Source organism: Apis laboriosa, unplaced genomic scaffold, assembly GCF_014066325.1.
Source record: "Apis laboriosa isolate Shangri-la unplaced genomic scaffold, ASM1406632v1 scaffold173_cov153, whole genome shotgun sequence".
Classification (NCBI taxonomy): domain Eukaryota; kingdom Metazoa; phylum Arthropoda; class Insecta; order Hymenoptera; family Apidae; genus Apis; species Apis laboriosa.
Genome location: NW_025222150.1, coordinates 409,351 through 421,850, shown reverse-complemented (window position 1 = coordinate 421,850; position 12,500 = coordinate 409,351). Strand labels below are relative to the sequence as shown.

The window sequence follows — 12,500 nt, the reverse complement described above, 5'->3', positions numbered from 1 at the left end:
ATGAAACAGAAGGTGGTGCACGCGCGCGCCGCACAAGTTCACGCGCGAAAACGTGTACACACAGGCCCGCCGCACCCTTTGTGCTAAAATTAGAAGTGACGAAGCGTATACTCACTTCGCTGGCTTCGAGCTTTTATTCACTGGCGTTTAGACATAACATGTTGCAGGGCTTTCAATGGCAACCGAGAGAGAGAGAGAGAGAGAGAGATGATGAAATCGGTCGGATAAAGAAGGATCCACGTGTGCGCATGGGGTTGATAGAGAGAGAGAGAGAGAAAGAGAAAGAGAGATTGGGAGAAAGAGGAAGAAAAGAGTGGATGGTTGGATAAAGCCGATGATATGGAATAGGGGAGAGAGGGTAGATCGTGATAAAAAAAAAAAGGAAGAAGAGGAAAGATATAGTTTCATAGAGAAACAGAGTGGATCGGTGGAGGGGGTTGCTCGTGATAGATGGATAGATGAACCGAGTTAAAGGGGAAAAGGGTTGAAGAGATAAAGAAAAAGAGTGGGTTAATCGTTGGGGAAGATTCGAGTTTTAAAGGGATCTGGCTTGATATGTAAAAATAAGGGTAGTTGGAGAGAGGGTTGGAATGAAATTTTGAGAACGTATTTTAATTATATTTAACGTTTTTTTTTTTTATATTAGTTTAGTATTATTAGTATTATTAGTTTAGTATTATTCATATAGTTATGTATATAGTTATGTATTATTGTATTATATTATATATTTCTTTTATTTATTGTATTATTGTATTAAATATAAGTGTATATATCTTCTTTTTTCTCTTAGGTATTCTCTTTTATTTTTTGAAAACTTTTATATGATCTTTATATGAACTTTATCAATTTATATTATATTATAAATTATAGGTTGAAAATGATTTTCATGATTAAATAGAATAATCAAATAACATTATTTTGTAACATCTGCTTCTTAAACTTCATATTGTTTAACTATATAAATTGTTACAATTTGCAAAATAATGAAATTTGTAAGACCTTCATTTCAGAGATTTCGTTATATAATATTTTTATTCTTTATATTAGAATTTTTTTTGTGTGAAGGAAAGATTAAAAGGGGAATTATTATTATTATTTGCTAAAAAATGAAATACATTAAAAATTTTAGATTTTAAATTATGAGGAAAATATTATCTATTCTAAAATACTTACAAAACAATTTGATAAACGATAATTTCAACTATTAATATATTGTATGAAACAATAACTATTTTCACAATTACTATTTTTGTTATGTACTTTGTATTTGTTACGTTTTATCTGAAAATAATAAACGTTTTATTAATTTTTCTAACAAAATATTATATTTTACTGCTATTTAACACATCAAACCAAGAAAAAAAATATTAACATCTATTTAAAAGTACAAAAAAAGGAAACTTATTTTATCTCTTTATCACCATTATTGTTTTCTATAATCGAATTTTTTTTAAATCTCTATCCAAATTTCTATTTTTTGTGAGTTTTCCTTTTATAGAATACAATTTAATTCATATTAGGTAAACGATTCTCGTGATAATTCTAAAAAAGTTGTTGCATCTCAGATCATAGTACTTTCGCGTTACTTCAAACTAGAAAAGTTTGGAAACCTGTATATTTAACGAATCGTTTTCTCTTACACTTCGATCCAAGTTAAAGCTCATCCTTTTAGCTTTAACTTTGTTCCAACGAGTTCCATCCAACTATAACTCCTTTGATGTTTCGTAAAAAGCTGATAAAAAATTGTAAGATTTTGCATCGTTCCCCTTTCTCCTCCACGGCTTTCCACAGTTCGACAAATTGCGTCTGCGAATTCTCTTTCGTGAGGAAATAATGTGGAAACGTGAATCGTTTTCTGAAAATGTGACCCTCTCCGTGCTTTCTGCTTACCTTTTATTCCTTTTTGTTCCTTCGACGATTTCTATTTTGTAACCCATTCATGTTTGCATAAAGATGGAACATAAAAGGATTTAATATATCTATGTGTATGTGCATTTTATAGGTCTGTTCATCTTCTTCGTTTTGTGAAAACTTCGATAAAATGTTTTCTTTTTTTTTTTTTCAAGATTTAACAAAAGAATTGTGTTGAATAAATATTTATTGTATCGATTATTGTTACTTGTTATAATTTTAATTATTTGTCTTAGATATATATATGTATTGAAGAATATTCCAAATTGGTTAAAAAATCACAATATACGATCAAATTTCTTTAATTTTATTTTTTTAGAACTTCAGTCAATTATTGTTGTGCAAACTTATAAGGATTAAATATTAAATTGATAATAATAGATATCGATTCAATTATAGGAATTTTACTCTTAAGTGCAATAATAATATAATTAACGATTTTAAAACTCATGAGAAAAGAAATTGATAATAAATATGAATTGAGATTCACTCATTTCTCCATTGAATATATCTCTATAAATATATAATATATATTTTTTTAATTATAGATTTTTTAGAACTCACATCTAATTTCATTAATGATGAAAATATCTTGGTTTTCTTTTACGTAATTTAAGTAATTAGATTTTATAATATCTTTGAACTAGAATAAGTCTCAGAGAACGATGAAATTGTATAGATTTCTTTATATATAGAAATAGAATGAAACAGAAGAAAATAGAAAGAATGCGCTGCAAGACTTGCAAAGTATGAATTAAAAATGATATTTGAGTTCAGATCAATATTCCCTCCATCATTTATCTTATTCAAACATTTTCAAATGATGAAATAAATTGTTGAATAATATTTTTAATACGATCTTTATTATATCAACAACTTGTTGATATAATGAATTATTAAAATTATCAATTTTTCTTCTCTCCTTTTTCTTTTCTCCCCTATTTTCCTTATTGTTCACGCACATATATTTCTATGATTCGTACATATGTTTCAGAATCAATTTGAGGGAATTAAAGATCTTGATGGTTAATAAAGCAATTGAAACCGGTATTTAAACGTTAATGAAGAATGGAGTGGAGAATTTCTTCGAAATTTAACTGGTTATAACCGAGCTACATGCAGTTAACAATTCTCGGTGCCCGCCCTCTCTCGTTAATTATTCCTCGTTTCTACATTCGCCTTACTAATTAGTAATTAGCCTCTCTTCCCAAGGATTTTCGCGTTGATGGAATCTGTCGCATTTACCGGAGAAGTTGCATGTGCCTTTCCAATTAAGAGTACCTCACCTGAAAACGGTCTCGCGAGATTGTCGGGTCGATTGCACTGTTTTAATCGATAATATTTTATCGCAGAGTTTTGAATTTTTTGCACGGAAATTCCCAAATTTTCCCCATGAGATCTTCATAACCGTAAATTAATCTTAGGCAGTTTTCTTTAGACAGGTCCCTGAAAATATAAATAATGTTATTAACAATGTAATTTAAATTAATTTTACTACGTTTAAAGAAGAGAGTGTCATCTTCCAAGCTAGGAAGAAAATTAATTTCATTCGGTATAAATCAAATAACGAGAAAAATATTTTGATGATTTTTGATTTTTGAGAACAAAGTAATTTTTGCTTTTAAATATTATTATATATATATTATAATTGAATTAACATGTTATTAAATTGCTGAAAGAGTACTTTTTTTAATACATTCCCGTAATTGGAACAAATGTTTGATCAATTTTCGGATTTAAACATTTTGGTTATACGAAAAAAAATGTGAGGATTAATACATTGACATTGTTCCTCCACGTGGAAGATGAAAATTTCGTTATTAGTATGCATAACCATTCGTAGATGATGCAATTACCCGCATACAGGGTGATTCAAAAGTATTGAATGCGTGACTTTTGAACAAAGATAAATGTTTTGATTAACCTCGCCTATCGCGGATTGTTATCAGTAAAATAAATTGGAATAATCATACTCAAGAATTTTTATTTAATCGTGAGAAAAGAATTACAATTGATCACGATCCTTTAACCTAGGAACTAATTATCCTAATAATGTTAATTTATTAAATAATAATTCGTGCATTAATAAAATTAGCCAGATTAATTAATTATACAATTACATTACATTCTCGAAGATTAATTATAATATTTGGAAAACACGAGAGAAATATAATTCAATTCTCCCCGATATGATATTTTGTTTGTATACTATATAATACATGAATTATTGTGTACGAGTATACGTAACATAATGACACAATAATATTGATACCACATGTGTACATCTCAGGGATATAGTATACGTGCTCATGGTTACATGGCTATAATAATAATTATATTTTAATTTTATCCCTTAGTTTAACATTATTCTCAACGACGTAGACAAGCTTCTATCCATTAGCGCAACAGTAATAACATCAGTTTCTAAATACCAAAAGCCCTTCGTAAAATCCCCATTTTACATGATTTACACGCGTATATATATGGTAATAAGTACTGTATATCATCATCGTAATTAAAAACTCTAAATCTTAAACTTCATAACAAGATATGAAAAAAATGTTTTTCTTTTTTCCTTACATAATAATCATTGTTTTAAAATTAATAAATCTCGTTTCTTTAATAAAAATCAGATTATCTTTATATTTTGTTAACTTCATTTTCATAAAAAAATCTATCACTATACAAAATCTTCATTGAAAAATCAGAATTAGTTAGTACTTTAAGACCTCTCTTTCTAACTTTCGAAAATCATTTTCATTCTCTCTTTCAAAAAAAAAAAAAAAAAAAAAAAAGAGGGAGAAAAATATGAGTTAATTTTCACGTGTGAAAAAGTAACGAAACGAGCTCGTCAGTTCGGTTCGTCCGATATTTTCCACGGCTATGGCTCCAAGTCTTGTTAATGAAAGCGTGTGCCGGACAATCCATTAAGCATAGCGTTTTCAGTGCACATTTTAAGTGGAACGTGGCAGACAGATAGATGGACAAATTAGGTCGGTTTGGGGACAACTATTTCTGGGGATTACACGCACGTGTACGTCGTTGTAAGGTTGGCAAGCTTTGCGCAAGATCACGATTGAACGTGTTATCTTTGCAAAATAATATCGCGGACCATCGAACGAGAAAACGAACGAATTCGATTTTTGCTCTCTTTCGTTCATTTCATCCATGGCATCGCGTTATTGACGTTCGCTGATCGAGTTTATTTTATCTTTGAACATTTTTGGGATATCGATATGGTAAGATACTTGCTTATGTATTACGATTGAAAATGAAAATATGCATTATTTTACTTTTAAACTTTTTTGAGATAATTTTGATAGAACATTTACCAAATGATTCGAATGAAAATATATATATGATTCATGGAATCAATACATTTTTCTTCTTTTTTTTTTCTGTGAATAAGGAAAAGAAATGATAGGATTATGCAATTATGACAATTAAATATTCAATTTGTTAGAAATACAATTCTGTTGTTATAATTAAAATAAAAAATATAATTAATATATAAAATATATTATCTATTTGTTTTTAAATATAGACACGGGGGATATATTTTTTATTTTATCTTATGATGCAAATGAATAGTCTTTTTAAAGATAAAATATAAAGATATAATGATGATACAAAGATAAAAAAAACCACATTCGATTATTTTTTTATATCAATATTGCTAAAATGTTTAATGTTATTCTGTATTGAAAAAAGTTAAATATGTTCCATTAATGTTTTATAATATCTTTTCAATATGGTATGCATTTTTTTTTTAATGTGTTCAAAAGTATTTTTGTTATCAAGGTATAATATATATAATATCGATATAAATGAATAAATGGATCGTATATTCACAAATTATTTTCTATTGTATTATTTTTATATATTGTAACTAATATTCGAATGTAAATTATTCGCAATTATTATCTTTTTTTATATTTAGCATTATTATTGCGATAAATGTTATATTTTTAAACTTTTATCATATGACTAACAAAACTAACTAAACTATTTTTAGTATAACAATTTATTGTTTGGATATTATATTAATTGAAAGTTAATAATAGTTTTATTTGAAATTTTATATGTAGAAAAATTGTGTTTAATGATTAATTATTGATTATAATAAAATTTCAATTATTCAAACAATTCATGACATACACATAGATATATACATATATATATATCTTTATCTTTACATTTTTATTAAATTTTTATTAATGAGAAAATTATGATAATTCTTTTTAATAATAAATTCATTTCAAATATATATATATATATATATTTGATATATATTTGATTAAATTATTTTGAAATTTCGCTGCTATATATTTTTATATATTATTAGTTCATATATGTACCGTTAGATAGCGTTGCAATACAGTGTATCTTAATGCATTTGTAAATAGATTTTATCGTGAAAATATTATAATCATAGATGAAATATAGAATAGCTCTATTATTATGGATGAAATATATAAGAATCGGCATCCAATGCATTTTTCGTTCCATATTTGTATTTTCAAAAACCATTATCATTTCGCTGTTATTATCAATTCAGCATAGAATAAGATTATAGCGCTATAATCATAAATGAACAAAAAAAAAATAGAATAAATGAATATCTTATATTTAATTAATAGAATTTATATCATATATTCTGAAATACCGATTTTAAAAAAATCAAAATGTTCCACCATTTAGCATACTACATATAATCTATCATAAATTAAATATAGCAATTTCTTATATCTAGTCACAGACAATCTAGTGTATGATAATTTCGTAAGAGATATAAAAATTAATTTAGTTTGTAACAATGAATGTAGGAAATTATATTCAATTTAATCACAAAAATTGATAAACTTAATATAGTTTAAAAATAATTTATTTAATACATTTTTTCATATATGTATCTTTATCTGTAACAGCTGCCATTTTTTTGAAATTTTTAATCCTTTTTTTATTTTAATTTTAAAGATATTTATCTTTTTTCTATATTTATTTCTTAAAACTATTATCTTTAAAAATAAGAATCAAAAAATAAGAATTAAATTAAAAAAAATAAGTTAAAAAAAATAAAAAAATTATGAAATATGAAATATAAGAAAGCTTTAAGACAAAAAAATTGTGAAATTGTAAAATATGAAATTCTAGAAAGCTTTAAAACATTAAAAGTTAATCAGATATTTGAATTATTTCTTGAACAAAATTTTGTAATGCAAAAATAGATAGAAAAAGTGGGAAAAGGATAGAAGTAGGATAAAAATTAGGAAAGTGGCGCCATCTCTGGGTTGTCATAGATAAAACTAATAGAAAAGGACAAAGATAAGATAAAAATTGATTATTACCGCCATCTCTTGAGTGCAAACAGTATTTAAAGTTTTTTTTATAAATCAGAAAAAACGAGATGGCACTGCTTCTTAATTCTTACTCTATTTTACCATCTTTGAAAAAATGTTTTTAATACTCAAGAGATGGCGCTAACTGTTAATTCTTAACTTGTTTCTATCCTTTTTTTATTATTTACTTTCTTTTTCTATATTAGTTTCATGTGCGGCACTCTGAAGATGGCGCTGATTCTCTAATTTGTATCCTATCTCTGTCCTCCTTTAATATTTGATTTCTTTGTCTATATATTGCAAAATTTATATAATTTGATATTTGATTAATTTTGTCTTTTTTGCTTAGTCTATTGATTAAAATTCTATTGAATAAAATCTATTCGATACAATTTTTATAAGTATATACATTTTATATGTTTATTTTTAAATATTTATATGGTAATATAATATTCATAATAATTCAATTCATGAATCTATATTATTTAGTAAAAAAAATCTACGATTCAATGTATATAATATATATTTAGGAATATTTATGAAAAAATATATCAAAAAAATTGTTTTTAAATTCTGTCAGCTTATCAACTTTTATGATTGATTGAATATAATTCATTCACTTTGGTATACTAATCGTAGAGGGCATATCAAACATCCTGATTTTTTTTGTGCTATCGGTATTTCAGAACATAGACTACAAACACAAAATCCCGTTGAATATGTATCTCTATATCTTATCTGTGTTGCAATTATATTCTACGTTGTATCGGTAACATCAAAAATGACAATAATATGATATACGGGATGTTAAATCTATTCCGTATCTCATCTATGGTAAGAAATCAGTTGTCGTCTGCCATAAAATAACCTTCCTGCATTTAAAAATTGTAAGTAAATAATTTCAAAACATTTATATTACAATTATGTAAAATAACATAAATACAATAATTTTTATTTTCAATCTCTTTCATATAATTTTTTAGTTTTTATTATATTTTATATTACGTGTCATAAACGTAAACATATCGTACATTAGTTATAATATATTGAAATAAATAAAAAGAAATTATATTATGTGTAAAAAAATATATAATACGGTATGAATAAATGTAATATTTTTTAAAATAAAGAAATTATTAACTGTAATTATGTTTTATTTTATTTCTGTAATTTTTAATAATTTTTGAATTTAGAAACATATAAATTATATTTTATCAAATATTTATATTTACTCTTTTCAAAAAATATTCTTAGATTATGAATTTTTTCATGTAAATTATTTTTTACATTAATTTTTTGATATAATTAATATTAATGAATACATTTATATGACATTTATAAGTATCTTTTCTAAATGACATTTTTCAAGCATACATGTTTTTTATGTAATAGATTTAAACAATGTCAGAAGTTGAAGAAGCAGCACCAGAAACAGCAGAAGTAATTTCGGAACAAGATGCTGTATCTGAAGAAGATAAACAATATTTGACTGATTATATAAAAGAAACAGAACAACGACTGAATGCAAAAGAAGAAATTCGAGCAGCCAATTTAAATCCTAATAGACCACCTGAAACATATTTTAGCAAATTAGATTCAACATTGAAAAGAAATACCACATTTGTCAAGAAATTAAAAAATTTTAGTAGTACACAGTTAGATACAGTTTTAAAAGATATGACACATTTAAATTTGACAAAATATGTAAGTGAAGTTGCTACTGCTTTGGTGGATGCTAAATTAAAAATGACAGATGTTGCACCTGCTATTAAAGTATGCAGTTTCTTACATCAGACATATGCAGAATTTTCAACTCATTTTTTTGAAAATTGGCAAAGAATTTTATCTCTAAAGGTTGTAGATAAAATTACAAATCCAAGCAAACTTAGAGTAGATCTTCGATTTTATGCTGAACTAGTTAATGCAGGAATTTTTACCCATAAGCAAGGATTACCTTTGCTTGGCTCTGCATTAACTGTTTTAATTAATATGGATAAAGAAGAACATAACAATGCAAGCATCATATTAAGTTTTTGTAAACATTGTGGAGAAGATTATGCAGGTCTTGTACCCAAAAAAGTAAGGGAAATATCTGAAAAGTTAAATACAACCATACCTAAAAGCAAATTACTTTCTCCTGATAAACAACAAAATGTTAGATTATTATTACGAGATTATTATAATTCATTATGTAAGCATTTATTAAAAGAACATAAAGATCTTCAAGCATTTGAAAAACAAAATAGAAAAATCTTACAAACTAGAGGTGAACTAAGCTCTGAAAGAAAAGAAAAACTTGAAAGTCTTCAAGTATCTTATGATCGTTTACTTAATAATGTACAAAGCTTTTCTGATACTTTAGATGAACCCATGCCAGAACTTCCTATAGATAATGAAATGAAAGCAGAAGCAGAAGAATCATTGAAAATGATTAGTGAAGGAGAAGAAAATAGCATTCTAGAAGATATGTGGGGAGATGAAGAAACCAGACGATTTTATGAAGTTTTACCAGATTTAACAGTTTTTCTTCCAGGATCATATTTGAAAGAAGTACCTAAACAAGATGTTCCAATAAGTGAAGAAGCTTTAGATGAGGAAATAACATTTGATGAACTAGAAGAAACTGAAAAAGTAGATGAACCTGAAGCAGAAGTGGAAGAACCACAGGTTTCAAATATAAGTAATAAAATACTTTTAGATGCATTTATAACACATTTACCAAATTGTGTAAATCGTGAATTAATTGATAATGCAGCAGTACATTTCTTAATGAATCTCAACACAAAACATAACAAAAAAAAGTTAGTGAAAGCATTGTTTGGTGTTTCTAGAATTCGTTTAGATCTATTACCATTTTATTCACGATTAGCGGCTATTCTTTATCCTGTTATGTCTGATGTAGGAAATGATTTATGTTCAATGTTAAAACATGATTTTAAATATCATGTACGCAAAAAGGATCAAATTAATATTGAATCAAAAGTAAAAGTTGTTAGATACATTGGTGAGCTTGTTAAATTTAAACTTTATTCCAAAATAGAAGCTTTATATTGCTTAAAAGTTTTGTTACATGATTTTACGCATCATCATATTGAAATGGCTTGTAATTTATTAGAAACATGTGGAAGATACTTATTTTGTTCACCAGATTCACATCAAAGAACAAAAGTATATTTAGAACAAATGATGCGTAAAAAGGCAGTTACTGCATTAGATTCACGTTATGTAACAATAATTGAGAATGCATATTATTATGTAAATCCACCAGAATCTACAGGAGGTGTATCTAAAAAAGATAGACCTCCTATTCACGAATTCATAAGAAAATTATTATATCAAGATCTTTCAAAAACAAATACTGATAAAGTTCTTAAATGGATGCGCAAATTAGACTGGGAAGATGAAAGTGTATCATCTTATGCTATTAAATGTCTCACTGCCGCATATAATGTTAAATATTTAAATATTCGATGTGTAGGAAGTTTATTAGCTGGACTTGTTGCGCATTATGAAACTATAGGTCCTCATGTAGTAGATGGTGTATTAGAAGATATAAGACTATGCATGGAAATAAATTTACCAAAATTTAATCAACGCCGCATTGCTATGGTTAAATATCTCGGAGAATTGTATAATTATCGTATGGTAGAAAGTGGAGATATTTTTCGGACGTTATATCTTTTGATTACATTTGGAGTTAGCATGGATCATTCCATACCAAGTATTTTAGATCCACCTGATCATCTTTTTAGAATTCGATTAGTTTGTACATTATTAGAAACTTGTGGACAGTATTTTAGTGGTGGTTCTAGCAAGAAAAAACTTGATTATTTCTTAATATTCTTTCAAAATTACTATTGGTTTAAATATACAGATCCTATTTGGACTTCAGAAAATCCATTTCCAGTGGGTATAGATTATATGTATCGTGATACATTAACAATGTTAAGACCCAAAATGCAATTGTTTCAAAGTTACAAAGAAGCACAATGTGCTGTAGAAGAATTACGAAATACATTATATCCCACTCTTGGAAATCCTATTGCTGAAGATGGTACTGAACGTACTGATGTAGAATCTGATATGAGTGTAATTGCTGAAGGAGATGAAGATATAGCTGTAACATCTGGAAATGGTAGTGGAGATGCAAAAGGTGTGGCTGATTTACATTTTGAAGAATCTGAAGATTGTTCTGAAGCACAATCAGAAGAAGATTGGACTGCTGATGCAGAAAGAGATTACACTATGGGTACTCAAGAAAATACCCAAGGAGATCAAAGTCTTTCAGAAGGTGGTACTGATGGTGTTATTATGGATGTCACAGAATTAAATGCAGCATTACCAGCTGGTCCTAGAAGAGTAAGTTGTCCTGAAGATGATGATTTTTTGTCTGCTCTTGATAAGATGGTTTCAGATAATATACAAGATAGAATGCGAGATTCAGTAAAACCACAACAAGTAGATATTTCAGTTCCTTTACATGTAAAAAGTACTAAGAAAACATATGAACAATTGCAAGAAAGACCTTCTGATAATAGTACAGTTGATTTTGTACTTATGTTGAGAAAAGGTAACAAGCAACAATACAAAAATTTAGCAGTTCCAGTATCATCAGAATTAGCAATGAATCTTCGAAATAGAGAACAAGAACAGAAAGAAGAAAAAGAACGAGTTAAAAGATTGACATTAAATATTACAGAAAGACAAGAGGAAGAAGATTATCAAGAAACAATTAATCAGAGTACCAAGCCAGTAACGGTAAACTTGAATAGAGAACGGCGACAAAAATATAATCATCCCAAAGGTGCACCAGATGCCGATCTTATTTTTGGTCCTAAAAAAATACGGTAGATTTAATATTTTAATGTTTTTGGAACAAATTAATACTTTCCTATTAGAAAATCACAAGTGATCTAAGTTACGGACTATTTGAAGTCGATATTTTTGTGTAGAATTTATAATAAATTAATAATTTTTATTTTTAATTTAGAATACATATCTACATATACATTATTTAAATGAATTTTCAACCATACTATATGATTTTTGGTATAAAAATACATTTTATAATTATATTAAAAATACACAAATGCGTCATACGTGTCAATATGTACTTCTATATGTTTAAATGAAAAATAGTTATTCTAAAAAAAACAATTTTGATACACAATTGATATATTAAAGAAACTAATTTTGGCATAAGTATAAAAAAATATATCATTTATATCATTTAAATAATTTTTAAATTTA

General features: G+C 26.6%; 1 protein-coding gene across 1 annotated transcript; it reads left to right on the top strand.

Moving 5' to 3' along the window:
* Positions 1–7,996: 7,996 nt before the first annotated feature.
* Positions 7,997–12,378, top strand: LOC122711591 (regulator of nonsense transcripts 2). The gene is made up of 2 exons (XM_043930517.1): positions 7,997–8,137; positions 8,643–12,378. Exon 2 carries the CDS (start codon positions 8,652–8,654, stop codon positions 12,099–12,101), a length of 3,450 nt encoding a protein of 1,149 aa, XP_043786452.1. The 5' UTR covers positions 7,997–8,137; positions 8,643–8,651; the 3' UTR covers positions 12,102–12,378.
* Positions 12,379–12,500: the final 122 nt, after the last annotated feature.